The sequence below is a fragment of the Leptodactylus fuscus genome, chromosome 8 (genome assembly GCF_031893055.1).
Source record: "Leptodactylus fuscus isolate aLepFus1 chromosome 8, aLepFus1.hap2, whole genome shotgun sequence".
Taxonomy (NCBI): Eukaryota; Metazoa; Chordata; class Amphibia; order Anura; family Leptodactylidae; genus Leptodactylus; species Leptodactylus fuscus.
The window spans coordinates 91,956,386-91,972,944 of NC_134272.1; the positions used below are offsets into that span (position 1 = coordinate 91,956,386).

General features: G+C 46.7%; 1 protein-coding gene across 1 annotated transcript; it reads left to right on the forward strand.

The window, feature by feature from the left end:
* The first annotated feature begins 379 nt into the window (after positions 1–379).
* Positions 380–9,418, forward strand: CYP27C1 (cytochrome P450 family 27 subfamily C member 1). Its single transcript, XM_075285756.1, has 10 exons — positions 380–423; positions 463–571; positions 4,457–4,647; positions 5,645–5,844; positions 5,927–6,136; positions 6,225–6,388; positions 6,471–6,637; positions 7,665–7,743; positions 8,229–8,432; positions 9,232–9,418. Exons 2-10 carry the CDS (start codon positions 494–496, stop codon positions 9,346–9,348), a joined length of 1,410 nt encoding a protein of 469 aa, XP_075141857.1. The 5' UTR covers positions 380–423; positions 463–493; the 3' UTR covers positions 9,349–9,418.
* The last annotated feature ends 7,141 nt before the right edge of the window (positions 9,419–16,559 follow it).

The following is a 16,559-nucleotide window of genomic DNA, read 5'->3' on the forward strand; positions in this document are numbered from 1 at the left end:
ATCCCCCCCCCTTCCCCCTTCTATCCATCCTTGGGAGATTATACTTTGTTTCATCCTGGAACACAAATGTAACAAATAGTGGAGCAAATCACAACAAAGGGCCAGAAAGGGTTAATGCAAAGACTAACTCTGAGGGTGATGAGAAAAGCCTAAAAGTTGTAATTGTGGGGGCTGCAGAGCAGAGGGGACCCCCTTGTGCTGGGGAAACTTCCCTAAAGAAGCCATTGATTGCAGCCTGTGTGACCACCCCCCTTCCTCCTGGGATGGGGGGGAGGGAGGCTTTAATAATGGTGTAAGCTGATGCCCGGGCAGTCTGCAGCTCAGCACCAGGCAGAGCAGACAGGGGAGCATGGCCCTGCTGGGGGGGAGGCAGATGGAGATCTGGGGGCTCTGCAGGAGGGGGGTGCACAGGCTCCCCAAGCTGTGGGCTGCAGAACAGGCAGTCAGGGAGGGGGCCAGGAGGGGGGAGGTGCTGGGGAAGAGTCTGGGGGAGATGCCAGGACCCAGCACCATCACCAACCTGCTGGAGTTCTTCTGGAGAGATGGCTTCAGTCGTATCCATGAGATCCAGGTAATGGGGAGGGGGGGGGGGACATCTTATCTATTCCACCTCTTTCATGTATTACTATGTTACTTCTATGGATTCTATAGGGGTGGGGGGCTGATTGGGGGGGGGGCATTGTCCATTGATTGTATTTTGTGGGGGGCTATTGCAGTATTGTGCTGCGACTATTGGGGACGCTATTATCACTATGACACTCATGCCTTATATTTGGGGAGGGGGGCTCTGAGGCTGCATTATTGGAGCTCTGTTTCTGGGGGTCATTGTGTATTCTTGCCGTATCCTGCTGTGACTATTGGGGGGGGGGGGGGGGTACTATTACGATGACATTTATGGGGAGGGTTCAATTAACCCCCTACTCTTATGTTTTGAGGTCTTATAGGGGAGGGAAGGGCAGCTCTATCCTTTTGGGGGGGGTCCTTGTGCACTATGATGATATCCTGCTGTGACTATTGGGGGGGGGGGGGGGGGGAGGTTAATTCAGGTTTTTTTCTTCAGGTGTCATCCATGTGGGAATCCCCATCAGTATCCGGACTGGTGGTGGCCGGCACTGGAGGGGTTAATGCTTGTGTTCTGCCGGTCTGGGGGTGCTGAAGGGGTTAAATAGTGTAATCAGCTGTTAACCCTCTCCTGTTCACCTCCCACGTGTTCTCATCTGTAGTTATACAACCGGGGGCGTGGCTACAGATCAGCAGGCCCCGCCCACTCGGGTGCAGATAAATTTAGGTGGGCGTGGCTGTTGTGAGTGTTTATATAGTGGAGTGAAACATTGTAGCAATCAGAGTAGTGGGAGTGTATCACAGCTGGGAGCTTAGATACACGGGCACATGTGGTGGGCATATACTGGTGAGCAGACAATCAAACAGAAAAGGCTTAGATACAGGGATCAGTATCACACAGGAAAGGCTTAGATACAGGGATCAGTATCACACAGGAGAGGCTTAGATACAGGGATCAGTATCACACAGGATAGGCTTAGATACAGGGATCAGTATCACACAGGAGAGGCTTGGATACAGGGATCAGTATCACACAGGAGAGGCTTGGATACAGGGATCAGTATCGCACAGGAGAGGCTTAGATACAGGGATCAGTATCGCACAGGAGAGGCTTAGATACAGGGATCAGTATCGCACAGGAGAGGCTTAGATACAGGGATCAGTATCGCACAGGATAGGCTTAGATACAGGGATCAGTATCGCGCAGGAGAGGATTAGATACAGGGAACAGTATCACGCTGGATAGGCTTAGATACAGGGATCAGTATCGCACAGGAGAGGCTTTGATATAAGGATCAGCATCACACAGGATAGGCTTAGATACACGAGCAGAGCAGGCTCAGCAGACAGTATCCCACATGATAGGATTAGATACAGCTTCTCCCATAGGGTAGCATTAGATAAAGCTGCCCAGTAGACCGTATCCCATAGCATAGGATTAGATACAGCTGCTCAGCAGACATATCACACAGTCCAGGCTCAGATACGCGGTTCCTGGCTGTTCTCTGCTGCTTTTGTCCTTTGTTCTCATCTCCATGGTGTGGACAGGTGTTTAGTATTTGGTCGCTGCAGCTCTCGGGGTAACCTAATCCTTTTTCCGTGTCTGTACCTGCACATTCATTGCTGATTTGTCTGCAGGTAGTCGCCCCAGATTAGTCGCTGTTCACATCTTGTTTTCTATGTTCCATTTGGCTTGTGCCCCAGGAAATCTTCTGGCGCCCACAATAAATACCTCTATAGGCGCCAGACACCCGGTGTATACAACGGAAGGACACACACTGAGGTCTACCTGTGACAGATGTGAGCAGAGCCCTGGAGTGTTTGCAGACGCTGCGGGTGCCGCACAGGTCTTATGGCTGAATCATGTAAAATAAAGGTTTCTCCTGTGAAATCTGCTCGGCCAGGTAAGATGGCTGCAAGTAGGGGGCGTAGCAATCCCTGCTGGGCCCTGGAGCTGCCCCTCTGCATGTTTTGCTTTGTGCACATCAAGTGACACCTCTGGATTTGTTGCAGATCCTCGGAGGAAATCTACACCATAAATTGACAGGTTGCAGATTTCCGATGTCCTAAAATCTCGTCCTCTCTGCTGCTACTGTATTTCTTACAGATTCTTCACCTGCAAATCTGCATGGAACATCTTCAGCGTATCTGCCACGTCTGAACATAACCTAAGCCTGCAGATGCGATCACTTTACAGGGCCACATATTGGAGCTTCCTAGGGTTGTCCAAATCAATTATTTTTCAGCCTGTGATTTGTGGGGGTCCAACACCTAGAACCTACACAGACAAGCTGTGCCAGAAGCTATAGCGGTGCTGGGGGGCCACACTCCGGCTGCTGCGCCCCTCTTATTACCTGCATGCCCTCCCGTATTCTGCTGTAACCTGCAGTGCCCCGGTGTTATCAGAGGGGCTGATATGTGCAGGGTCCGAGCTCATACTGACAAACTATCCTGTGTTAATTTTGGGAAAGACAACCCCTTTAACTGAGTTTATTATGGACAGCGCTGTATGAGCAGCTTGTTTTGTTCGGCTTCTGCCTCATTGATCTCTGTGTACACTGATCTAGAACCTCAGCCATGGTTGGTCTAAGGCATTGTTCACACATTGTGCCTTCTGTGCAGATTTTTGGATTGTTGTGCGTTACAATTGTGTCCGCTCTCGACAATCCTCTGTGAGAAACTGTACAAATCTCTCCTGTCTTGATACTTTGTTACATTTACCTGCACTGATACATTGTATCAATCTGGAGTTATTGTCTGCACTGGATACAATTGTAACAAACCCTCAGCTGTGAGGATCAGGTTCCCATTCACTGCAGCAGGCGCAGATCTTGAAATTTTGCTGAATGAGAACTTTTCGTTGCCCTTTATTTTCGGCTGACTGTTCCCTCCTGGACTCTGCGTTCGGTTCTAGGTGCCTCATCTTCCTCTAGTCACAGCTCATGCTGCGTCATTTCTGCTTGGCTGGTGGTTCTGATCGTTTTCCGTCACTGGGACCTGAAGGGAAAGGCTGAAATATTTACAAAATGACTTTATTTCGGCGCGCTCCCATTTAGTATTCGGGTTTCCTGGGCCGCTTGCCAAGCAGCTGCCTCGCTGAAAAATCCTGACAATTCCCCTTGTGAAATGGACAAATTAAATTCCTGAGTTATCCAGACAAATCCTTCCAGACGAATCTGAGTCTTAGCGTATCGTATTCGGCCTTGCAGAGTGACAACGGGCAGTGGCCGCCATTACAAAGCCCACTGGGGTCTCCATGAGATTCCCATGATAATATATATAGAGCTAAATCTGCTCCCCCATACTCCTGCTGCTATGGCTGTGTCAGTCTTCACTGCCATCCTATCATTCTATTCACAAGATGGTTTGTAACTTCTCCTACCGCTATTTTGTATCTTGTTCAGAAATTTCCTGTGCAGAACAACTGTAAAGCGTGCGAGCCTATCGCTGCAAAGTTTAGCAAATGTTTGAGTAAAGAGATTACATTTTTATTTTTTTCTTTGGATTTACATAACATGGACAAAGACCCACAATCCCAGTCTCTGCATCTGTCGTAGCCTGAGGAGGGATAACCTCCACCTTGGAAAGAATGACTCCACAAACCAGAGAGCAGCGTGCGGTTCCTTCATTTATTTTTTTTGCCGCCACAGAAATAAGCCGTCTTTTTCCATCCCACTCATTCCCACCCAACCCCTGACTTACACCTGCAGCGATGAGCGAGTGGCCCCTAGAATAGAGAGTGTGCGCCATCTGGTGGACAATGGTGTGTACTGTGGCCTAAGATTAGGAGGTGACCAGCAGGGAAACATTGAGTCTAGGATGGCGCACAGTAACCAGGGATATAATGTGGGGCCGATAGAACAGACTCTTATATACAATACTCTCTCCATTACAGCAAAAGCATATCCAGGAATATGGCCGAATCTTCAAGTCACACTTTGGTCCTCAGTTTGTGGTTTCCATTGCGGACAAAGACATGGTCGCTCAGGTTCTGCGAGCTGAAAGAGACGCCCCTCAGAGAGCCAACATGGAGTCCTGGCAGGAATACAGGGACCTGAGAGGACGATCAACGGGCCTCATATCTGCGTGAGTTATACCGGCTGTACATATATAATTATATACAGTATATACCCAGGTTATACCGGCTGTACATATAGAATTATATATAGTATATACCCAGGTTATACCGGCTGTACCTATATAATTATATACAGTATATACCCAGGTTATACCAGCTGTACCTATATAATTATATACATTATATACCCAGGTTATACCGGCTGTACATATAGAATTATATACAGTATATACCCAGGTTATACCGACTGTACATATATAATTATATACAGTATATACCCAGGTTATACCGGCTGTACATATATAATTATATACAGTATATACCCAGGTTATACCGGCTGTACATATATAATTATATACAGTATATACCCAGGTTATACCGGCTGTACATATATAATTATATACAGTATATACCCAGGTTATACCGGCTGTACATATATAATTATATACAGTATATACCCAGGTTATACCGGCTGTACATATATAATTATATACAGTATATACCTAGGTTATACCGGCTGTACATATATAATTATATACAGTATATACCCAGGTTATACCGGCTGTACACATATAATTATATACAGTATATATCCAGGTTATACCGGCTGTACATATAGAATTATATACAGTATATACCCAGGTTATACCGGCTGTACATATATAATTATATACAGTATATACCCAGGTTATACCGGCTGTACATATATAATATACAGTATATACCCAGGTTATACCGGCTGTACATATATAATTATATACAGTATTTACCCAGGTTATACCGGCTGTACATATATAATTATATACAGTATATACCCAGGTTATACCGGCTGTACATATATAATTATATACAGTATATACCCAGGTTATACCGGCTGTACATATAGAATTATATACAGTATATACCCAGGTTATACCGGCTGTACCTGTAGCATTATATACAGTATATACCCCACTACATGTATATAATCTCTTACCGACCTCCTTATTCTTGGTCTCTCTATAGGGAGGGTAAGAAGTGGCTCGCCATGCGCAGTGTTCTACGTCAGAAGATCCTGAAGCCTCGGGACGTTGTTGTCTATTCCGGGGGAATTAATGAAGTTGTTGTCGACTTGATCAAGAGAATCCGATTCCTCCGAACTCAAGAAGATGATGGAGAAACTGTGACCAACGTCAATGACCTCTACTTCAAGTACTCTATGGAAGGTGGCGCCTCTGTCCTCGCTCCTTCTCATGTTGCCATCTTGTTTTTCCCCCTCCTTACACACCCCCTGCCTTGTCTCCGCAGCCGTGGCCACCATCTTGTACGAGAGCCGTCTTGGCTGCCTCAATAACCGCGTCCCCCAGCAGACCCTGGAATACATTGAGGCCCTGGAGCTCATGTTCAGCATGTTTAAGACCACCATGTACGCCGGAGCCATCCCCAAGTGGCTGCGTCCCTTCATCCCGAAGCCCTGGGAGGAGTTCTGCCGCTCCTGGGACGGGCTCTTCAGATTCAGTAAGATTTGGGATTATTCTAAGCAGATTAATAAATATTTTTTGGATGTTTTTGAATTATTTTTTTCCTCTTTGGTTTTCATGTCCAGGTCAGATTCATGTAGATGATAAACTGAGGGAGATTGAATCCCGGCTGGAGAAGGGGGAGGCGATTAAAGGGGGTCTCCTGACGTCTCTGCTGATCAGTAAGGAGCTGTCTGTGGAGGAACTCTACGCCAACATGACGGAGATGCTTCTTGCCGGTGTCGATACAGTAAGTAGTATATGTATGACGGCGAGGTGGGGCAGGTCATGGGGGGCTAATATTTACCCACTACCCCCTCCTCCTTCTTCAGACCTCCTTTACTCTGTCTTGGGCGACCTACCTATTGGCCAAGAACCCACAGGTCCAGCAGACGGTGTACAATGAAATAGTTCGCAACCTCGGGAAGGACGTCGTGCCCACCGCAGAGGACGTCCCCCGCATGCCGCTAGTGAGAGCCGTCCTGAAGGAGACGCTCAGGTGAGAGGACGGGAACCTCCTGCAGTGTAAAGCATGGCGGTTCTGTAGTATCATACAAGATCTGACCACTGTAATATATAAAGGACCGGCGTATATTCCAGGCATTACACTATAGACCTCCATTCTTTACACTGCAGGCTGGATCAAGGGGGAAAAAAATCTGAGGACAAGTAATCCAATGTGTATGGCCTGTGTATTTCCTCAGTCTTTGGGGTGCCCAGAGCTCTGACTTATACCGGGGCGCACTGGTCACGGTCTGTAGTTCACTTGCCAGCACATGTCGGCCATCTCTTGCTGACCGTAGTCCGAGGACTGTTTCATTTTGCTTTTGGATAAGCGGCGTCTGATCTGTCTTGAGATGTGTTTATAAAGACTCCCTGACTAATGCACCTAAACATGGCGGGGTGATGGTGCTTAAAGGGGATGTCTAGGATTAGGAAAACAAATTTGTGTTCTTTCAACAACTTCTCCACAGGTTGTTGTATTCTATTGAAGTGAATGGAGCTGCAATACCACAAACAACCTGGGAACAGGTGTGGCGCTGTTTTTGGGAATGAGCTTCAATATTTTTTCTGATTCTTGAAGTGTCTTGATTGGGTGATATGTTTGTTTTCAATGCTCGGGATGATGAGTCAGAGGACCAGAACAACAGACAGACCACTCACTAGAACATCGGAGATCTATATGGAGCTTTGTGCACCCAAAACAGAGGACTTCATCATCCACCAATTTCAGGCAGACATTGATCCTTAGACTCCCGGCATGTGACTCTGAGCTGCTTTGTATATTGTGGACAGCACATTGATCCCTTATATTGTAATCTCCCCAAACGCTCGCCTGTGTATGACAATGGTCAGTGTATGGGCTGGGAGCCCGGGCCAAGCTCACAATGGTCAGTGCAGGCAGCACACGGATATCATACATGTGCCTTCCAGCCACGGACCCGGCACATACATGTAGCTTTACCCCTAGGAAGGAACTTTCTGTAACTTAATAAATAAAAATGATTGCATTTTTCTTTTCTTAGATTATTTCCAGTCTTACCGGGGAATGGGCGAGTGACGCAGGACGACATGGTTATCGGAGGATATTTCATCCCTAAAGGAGTGAGTATCATGAGCTGCGGCCATGACCGGGTCTATGCAGAAGTTTCCCAGGATTCCTAGCAGGGCCTGCAGGGTGTAAGAAGTCCCTGTACGTAAGACAATGGTCCGCCTTCCAAGGGAAAGTTCTGCTACGTCTCAGCCTGGCCTGGGATACAAGCACTCAGCACTAGCTGTATACACGACCTGCAGACATTGTATCCGATCTGCGCACAATCTGCTACAAGTATTTTCAGAATTGCAATGTTACGGTTATCCGTTTTCTTGGAAAGCTGAATGTCAGTACAGACACCGTAACTGTTGCCACCCAGCTTTCTCAGAAATTTCAAAGCCAAATCTGCTTTTTGTGTCAGGTCATGTTTGCAGAACTGGCAGCTTTGCCGTGCAGGATTTTAGTAAAGCTGGGTGACGAGCTATAATACTATAGCAGAGATCTCACCGCTCCTAGTGAGTGCAGCCATGACGGGTGTTTTCTATGTGTGCCCCAGACCCAGCTGGCTTTGTGCCATTACTCCACCTCCTATGATGAGGAATACTTCCCGGCAGCAGAAGATTTCCGGCCCAGTCGCTGGTTACGGCACGGACACCTGGACAGAGTCGAGAACTTTGGCTCCATTCCCTTTGGCTATGGAATCCGCAGCTGCATTGGGAGAAGGATCGCTGAACTGGAGATTCACCTGGCGCTTATACAGGTAGGTGGCGCAGATGGAGTGCAGGTGATGTACACAGCCTGCCCTGGGGTATGTTATGTACGTCCATATGCCAATGGGGAGACCAGACCTGATGTCCCTGGTGCAGACGTTCAGCTCTAGCCCCCTACTCTGCACAACTTCTCTTCATGGCTCCTGGCCAAGGCTCACTTACAATGGTCGGTCTTTGTGTCCCTGATGGTCTAGGGCAGGGGTAGGGAACCTTTGGCTCTCCAGCTGCTGTGAAACTACAACTCCCATCATGCTCCATTCACTTCCATGGGAGTTCCAAGAAAAGCAGAGCCAGTATGCATGCTGGGAGTTGTAGTTTTCAACAGCTGGAGAGCCGTATGTTCCCTACTCCTGGTCTAGGGCAATCGATAACTATACTTGTAGATGGATACCAGGGCAGTAGAGGGGTTAATAGTCCATGCCTGGGGTCTAGTGGTCACTCTGCAGACTCCAGTGTTGTCCTGGCTGCACAGATCATAGATATGAGATCGGGAGAGAACTATGCAGCTGGGACTATATGGCTGCAGAGTTCTCTTATGATGTGCAAAGAAATTCAGGAGTCTTCTGACCAAGAGGAGAGATGACTGTGAGCAGCTGTGGTCTTCCCTGGCCAATAGGTCTGGTCAATGCTGTAAATCTGTCTTCAGTGATCTCCCCCTAGTGGTGCCTGCCGGTAGACCGAATCCTATTGTTGTAGTATTATTGGTGCAGAATTTTAGATTAAAACAAAGACCATGAGTGCACCCTAGGCCTTCACAGTATATAATCGGGGTCTCCTTTTATTTCACAGCTGCTGCAGAGTTTTGAGATCAAGACCTCCCCGAAGACACAAACGGTCCTTCCGAAAACACACGGACTGCTCTGCCCAGCGGGGGCCATCAATGTACGTTACGTGGACCGTGAGTGAGGGCGCTGACTGTGGTGCTCACTGTAACTGTAGGACTACAACCTCCAGCAGGAAGAATTTTAATATTTCAGACTTGTAATTTTTATACATATATTTTTTTGGGGACTTGACCCCTCCCCTCCACCCCATGTGACTTTCATCTGGGCACAGACATGAGATCAGACGTCGCAGATGATTATACAGAACTTTTCACTATTCTTTATACATGTTGTGCTCTCTGTAACCCGAGGACTACCATCTCCAGCAGGAGGGTTTTTAAATTTTTATTTTTTTATTCTGGACCTTTTAAATTTTTTGCTCCCTTTTGTCTGCGGCAGCAGAGGAGCCTTTATATCATTCCAAACCTTGTACTGTACGAAGAAGCCAAGAACTGACACTTTCCCAATGTTTCCCCTCTCCAGGTTATTGGACTCCGGTTACATTAGGGTCCCATGTTATTTTGGGGTAATATTAACCCTGCAATGCCCGTTTACCCATTATGGAACCTGCTACAGGAACAGTAAATGATCTAGTGGGTACTTGCAGGGGTGGAGGGTGTATAAGGGTGAGCTGCGGGGATTTTAGGGGAGTTATGTCTCCTCTTGGTGCAACCCCGCTGGATTCTGCAGACAGACTGGAGTCTTCTCCCCATTGGTACCCTGATAAATACGTCTCCATACAATGTATGACCGACCAATGCAGAGGCAGCGTGACTATATAGTGCAAGGCTGCCACTAGGGGGCGATCAGCAGCTCTGTAACTTGGGCCCATCTCTATGTAGCAGTGTTAGTTTAGGGCAGTGCAGAGCTTAAAGGGTTATTCCATGTTGGCCTTTACTATGGCTGCCCGAGGTCACTGAGATGCCTAAGCCAGAACTCAGCCGTCACAGTCTTGTAATACCCCTTTAAATGTATAGCAAGTCCTACTGCCTCCTTTGGCGTGTGTGTTCCAGAAGTTTCAAACCTGATGCAATTGTAGCAAAAACTCAGCTGTGAATATTTCCACTCCCTAACAGTAAATCTTGGAAATGGTCTGTACAGGGCGCTGGGCATTGTGAGAGAGGTCGTGTTCACACCAGGCAGTGTCCCTCAGTGCATTGCATAGCAGTAACCACTAGGAGCTCCCTAACCTGGTGTGAACGCAGCTCTGGGTGTGACTGGAGTAGATGAATTTCTGGGGCTATAAGACTGACTTCTCTTCTGGAATAGAGCTGTGAGATCCAGATGTAGCAGAGCTGGATTTGTTATTACACCGCTATCCCAGGTCGGCTTCACTACGGGCTCTATAGTCACTGGTGCCTGGTCACAGTATGGGGGGTATATCGCCTGATACTAAAGCACCCACATACCCCCCCCCCCCCACCTCCCCCCAGTTACATTTCCGTGACGAGTTTTCATGTTAAAGGCGTAAAATTTTTATTAAAAAAAACATAATTCCACTTTTTGATTTTATATCTGTGACGACTCATTTGGCAGCGGATCAGACTTGGACGTTACTTGTGTCTGGTGTTTCATGGGATGTTTTTATAAAATACTATGTGACCCCTCCCCCCCAATGTTTTATTTATGTAAGGACAGGGCACAAGCAAAGGGCCAGTTTCCCCCCTCCCATACACCTGCACACTGGGCTCCGCTGAGCATCCATGTGTTCTCTATGGGCAGAGCCTTAGTGATGCCTCCAGACCCCGTTCTGCCCCCCCCCCCCCCACATATATCCTTCTATATTCTCCTCTAGACCCCTCTGTCAGCACTTGATTGAAATCCAGCAACCGATTCATGGACACCCCCCAAACCTGCCAACACAGGAGATATGAGCGCCCCCCCCATACACATGTAGCAGTTGGAGTTCCCCTGGTGTCGGTGCAATGTGTCTGGGCTGCTTTCTGTCCCCCCGTAGTATTTGTTACTTGTAGTGCTGATACTTTGTACACTGTCAGTAATACATATTATTGGTTTATGTCAGTGCTTGTTGTTGTTGGCTATAGCTGGGGAGTAACAGGCGCAATGTAAGTGAGGTCTCTGCAACTACTGCCCTGAGACCGTGGGAGCCGAGACCGCGCCACTGCAGAGTATACAGCGCTCCTCTTCACCATTGTACTCTACTCTTCTGTGGATGGGTTGGAGTCGAGACAGTCCTCTAAATGCAGGGCTGTCCTGTGGGGGCCACCATGGTTATGGTCCTATGGTTAAAGTGGCCCCAATGTCAAGGTAAGCAGGGCCTGGTGGTCTGATGATGATGATGATGATGATGATGATGATGATGATGATGATGATGAAGAAGAATTCCTTGTGTATTTCTACTATAGAGAATATGCAAATCTGTCTTCCATTTTGTAATTAGGAAGTCAGTGCCTCAGTCATGCAGCCCAATAGGGGGCGCTCCCTTTAACATCATGCCCGACCTTCCCAGAGGCCTTTGTTTGCAATGATGTTGGGATTTTACCAGGTGCAGTCTCTCAGCCAAGGACAGCTGTTTAGATGTTATTGCATCTTGTCAACTCGGCGCAGAGAGGACTGATCTGGCAGAGGTGAGAGGCTTAGACAGGGTTAGGGGGATATTGTCACTACATAGGGAGAGACCACCATTTAGGTGTGTGGAGTTATATTAAGCCATTAGCACTCCACTGTGCAAAGGAACATGGGAAGAATATGCAAATCAGTCTTGCATATCCTCAGGGAGCGCCCTCTATTGGGCTGCAGGACTGAGGCACTGACTTCCTAATTACATCATGGAAGTCAGATTTGCATATTCTTCCCATGTTCCTTTACACTGTGGAGCGCTCATGGCTTAATAAGACTCCACACACCTAATAGGTGGTCTCTCCCTATGGAGTGACGATATTTCCCCCCCCCCCCAACAATTTCTACTCCCTATTTACATTTTGGGAGAAAGATTTGCATATTCCTCCCATAATCCCTTGCAGTGGAGCAACTATGGCTGTATAAGTCTCCACACACCTAATAGGTGGTCTCTCCATAAGGATGGACATTATCCCCATATTTCTACTGTCTGAACTTTCTCTGAGCGGCTGAATGACGGGTTGTGCAAATATTTACTTGCCTGCCATCTAGTGGTAAAATAAGAACATGCAGTTGATCCTTGGCTGAGGGGTGTCCATTCACCTCCCACCCCTCCTCTTTTTGGACTGTCAGAGACCCTTCTAGTTCACTGGGTGAAAGCCTAACATTTCTTGTCTTGTCATTTTCTTGACTTGTTAGATTCTGGGACAATATTCCTGTAAGATTTTATTAATGCTTCATCGATTTCCAAACTCCAAAAGAGGGACCTTTATGGAGTCAAGAGGGGCTCGGCTCTAAGTGGGGCCAAAATGGGGACACTTGGGCGGTTTTTGTGAGCAAGACTGTCTGATGTGAAGCTTATCTATTGCTGGCCCCTGGGGGGGAAGTGGGGCTGGTTTATTGAGCAATGCCAGGGGCCGGTATCTAACTAGTCACAGGATCAGTTATTTGTTGAGATTTCCATTTTTATGTCCTAATTTTCATCACCGAATGTTCTGTGTTTTGCATTTCATGCCCAGGACTCTATAGATGCAGCAGAGCTGAGTTTGTTGTTTGCACCATTGGGCTAGTTTGCTAATCCAGTCACAGACGTTGCCCCGGATCTCTCCCAGTGGTTTCTTGTCGTGTTACTTTGTAGCGCACCTTGAATCTCGCACCCCACCTTAATCCTTTTGACAAGGTGCATATATCTGTCTACTCAGTAACTTTACATAGGACTGCAGCTGCAAAACACTTCATTATTTCCTGTGCAAGTTGAATGACTAACTCGGCTCCACTACATCTGTGGCCAGGCAGGAGAGAAGGTGCAGAGCCTATATGGACACATGACGGCTGCACCATTGTCACACATTGTCACCCTGTCCTAAATACAATCTCCGCCATTGTATCTGACAGCCCAGATAATTTTTCTCCCCGCCCCCACCCTGCGGTTGGTGCAGCATGTGCCTATATGGTAATGTTCTGGCTCTTTCTGGGGCCCGGAGTGGAGCTGTCACTATAGGGGATCCAGACACATTTGATCTCCACGTTTTAATCTCTGGATTGTAAACTTTCACAACTCTCAATGAATCAAAGACGAAAATGACAGTAAGAATGTAAACAGGGAGCGAAAGAAAATATCCTGACGAGAACCATGTGACCCCCCCCCCCCCCCCAACTAGATGTGATCAGTGGCTGAATAATCTGCAGGCTCCCAGTGCATGATGGGAGTTGTAGTTTCACAAAACCTGAGTGTGTCGGAGAGAGTTGGCCTTCATGTCCCATGAATATAACGGGATAGAAACTTGTAGAGAATTAAAATGTTTTGCAAATATCAACTATTATAAATTTTGCAGAGTTTTAAAGGTTTTCTCTAATTATTGTGGGGGGGGGGGATGTCTTTTGTCTTAATCGGTTGTCAGTGGATACGACCATGAATGTTCTACAGTCTGGACCTTGTCAGAAACCGAGCCATGATGTCCTTATTGTGGTCAGATTATCTTCTCATACATGTAGTGTCCCCTCCTGATAACCAGCCATGATGTCCTTATTGTGGTCGGGTTATCTTCTCATACATGTAGTGTCCTCCTGATAACCAGCCATGATGTCCTTATTGTGGTCAGGTTATCTTCTCATACATGTAGTGTCCTCCTGATAACCAGCCATGATGTCCTTATTGTGGTCGGGTTATCTTCTCATACATGTAGTGTCCTCCTGATAACCAGCCATGGTGTCCTTATTGTGGTCGGGTTATCTTCTCATACATGTAGCGTCCTCCTGATAACCAGCCATGGTGTCCTTATTGTGGTCGGGTTATCTTCTCATACATGTAGCGTCCTCCTGATAACCAGCCATGGTGTCCTTATTGTGGTCGGGTTATCTTCTCATACATGTAGCGTCCTCCTGATAACCAGCCATGGTGTCCTTATTGTGGTCGGGTTATCTTCTCATACATGTAGCGTCCTCCTGATAACCAGCCATGGTGTCCTTATTGTGGTCGGGTTATCTTCTCATACATGTAGCGTCCTCCTGATAACCAGCCATGATGTCCTTATTGTGGTCGGGTTATCTTCTCATACATGTAGCGTCCTCCTGATAACCAGCCATGATATCCTTATTGTGGTCGGGTTATCTTCTCATACATGTAGTGTCCTCTCCTGATAACCAGCCATGGTGTCCTTATTGTGGTCAGGTTATCTTCTCATACATGTAATGTCCTCCTGATAACCAGCCATGATGTCCTTATTGTGGTCGGGTTATCTTCTCATACATGTAGTGTCCTCCTGATAACCAGCCATGATGTCCTTATTGTGGTCGGGTTATCTTCTCATACATGTAGTGTCCTCCTGATAATCTGCATTCATGGTCATATCCATAGATAAAAGCTTTAAAACTCATAATTTATAATTATTTGCAAAAAAACCCCAAACATTTCATTGTCTACAAATTCTAAATCTGGTTCTGTTCATAGTAAAACCTCTTCTTCCGATTGCCTGGTGCTGCACTGGCTTCTGGATCTCAGGATAGATATTTGGGGTCTCTTCTGATGTATCTGAGCTGTCAGGGCTTTCATTGGGTGCAGTGAGACACTTTATTGCATAGCTGGAGGTCTTATAACAAGGCTCTTCCTGCTATAGGTGAAGGTCACAGCTCTCTATATTGTCTACCAGAGGTATAACCTGGGCCTTATGTGCACGTTATATGTGGCCCCTTTAGCCTCCATGGCCCACTTGTGCCTTCTATCACCACCATCCGTTATAGTTACCCTTGTCCACTAACCATTGACCTACTGTAGATCTGAATGTAGTCCTTTATAAATGTGGCCACCAGGTGGCGTCCCCCTCCAATTGCGAGCCATATATGAAGGTTGGATTGTTGCAGGGTTTGCACTTTGGGTTGATTTGATTGCACTGAACAGTCTCTGTGGCACCTGCTATTAGGACTTTACTGTACAGCCCAGCTCATTGATTTTCACTTGAAAAGACTGAATGGAAACACAAACTGTGGTCACAATAGCTGCAAAGTTACTCCTTCTAATGTAGCCCTCAAATAAAGAACAATGTCCCTGCAAAATAAATCCATCACTACTACACTAGGCAATTCCCTGGCAGGGCCTCATATGGACGGGGTGAGGCTTTTGGGGATCCACAGCTACCAATAGAATTCATGCACATTGCAGGGTTCTCAGTTTTTAGCATAAAATGCCACAAACCAAGTCAAAGCTTCTTCTTGCTATGAATGGAAGGACCTGTCACATGACCATGCAAGTTCTGAATAGGTAATGTCATATGACTACAATGATCCAGGGCCTAAAGTTTGTTTAATCCAGCCATGAGAACTAGGCACATCTACCATTCAGAATTACTAGAAAGATGGGTGAAAGATAGAGAATCGGATACCTAAAGTATGGCTCCAATAAACTTGAGGATGCCACGACTAATTTAAAGGGATACGGTCCCATAAGCAGGAATGCAGGAACGTCTCTGGTCCTGAAGGTCTTCGCTCTGGTCTCCATTCCCTCCTCAGACATCTGTTTATTTTCCACCACCGCTCGCTCTCATCTCTAGTTCTGTAAAATCTCAGATCCAGTAACAGTGGAAAAGTCTCGAGAAGAGAGAGAATGGAGAATAAATCACTTTTAGGTTCATGTCAAACATCCAGATTTTAACTGGGATCAGAACAGCCAATCAGCAGCGAGCGTTAATCAGGGTCGTGCACGTTACATTGTATCCAGTTGTATCTGTTTGGTCGCTACAACAACGGTTCACGAGTTACATTTATGGCTCTAAGACTGAGAGAAAGACCAAAGATGAATTATTTGTATTAATGATGAGGGATATTTATAGGATTAACGAGTGAGCAGAAACCCCAAAAACAATCTACACAGTATAATATAGGAAGAAAGGCAAAACTGACATCACAGGGGAAACCTGGTTTGTAGATTCGCTTGAGATCTCGTTGCATCAGATTTCGATAACTGGGCGGCTGAATACAAATCTCCCCCGCTCTGAGGAGCAGCACCCTGCCAGGAGGAATCTCCAGCGCTCAGCACTCAGTATTTTGGGACAGGGTTATAATTAGATAAGATATCATGAGCACATTCTGATCTTAAAGATCTCCGACCACTGCGAGGAATCTTGTGCAGGATTCTCGGCCACCTGCCCTGGTAATCCCGGGGGTATAGACATGGCCGCATCTCCCCTGCCTAGGAACTCATCATAGAGCAATCTATAA

Coding starts and splice junctions, on each gene's coding strand:
- CYP27C1 (XM_075285756.1), top strand. CDS start 494: ATGCCAGGACCCAGCACCATCACCAACCTGCTGGAGTTCTTCTGGAGA. Junction 572..4,456: donor GTCGTATCCATGAGATCCAG/GTAATGGGGAGG, acceptor TCTCCATTACAG/CAAAAGCATATCCAGGAATA. Junction 5,845..5,926: donor CTTCAAGTACTCTATGGAAG/GTGGCGCCTCTG, acceptor TTGTCTCCGCAG/CCGTGGCCACCATCTTGTAC.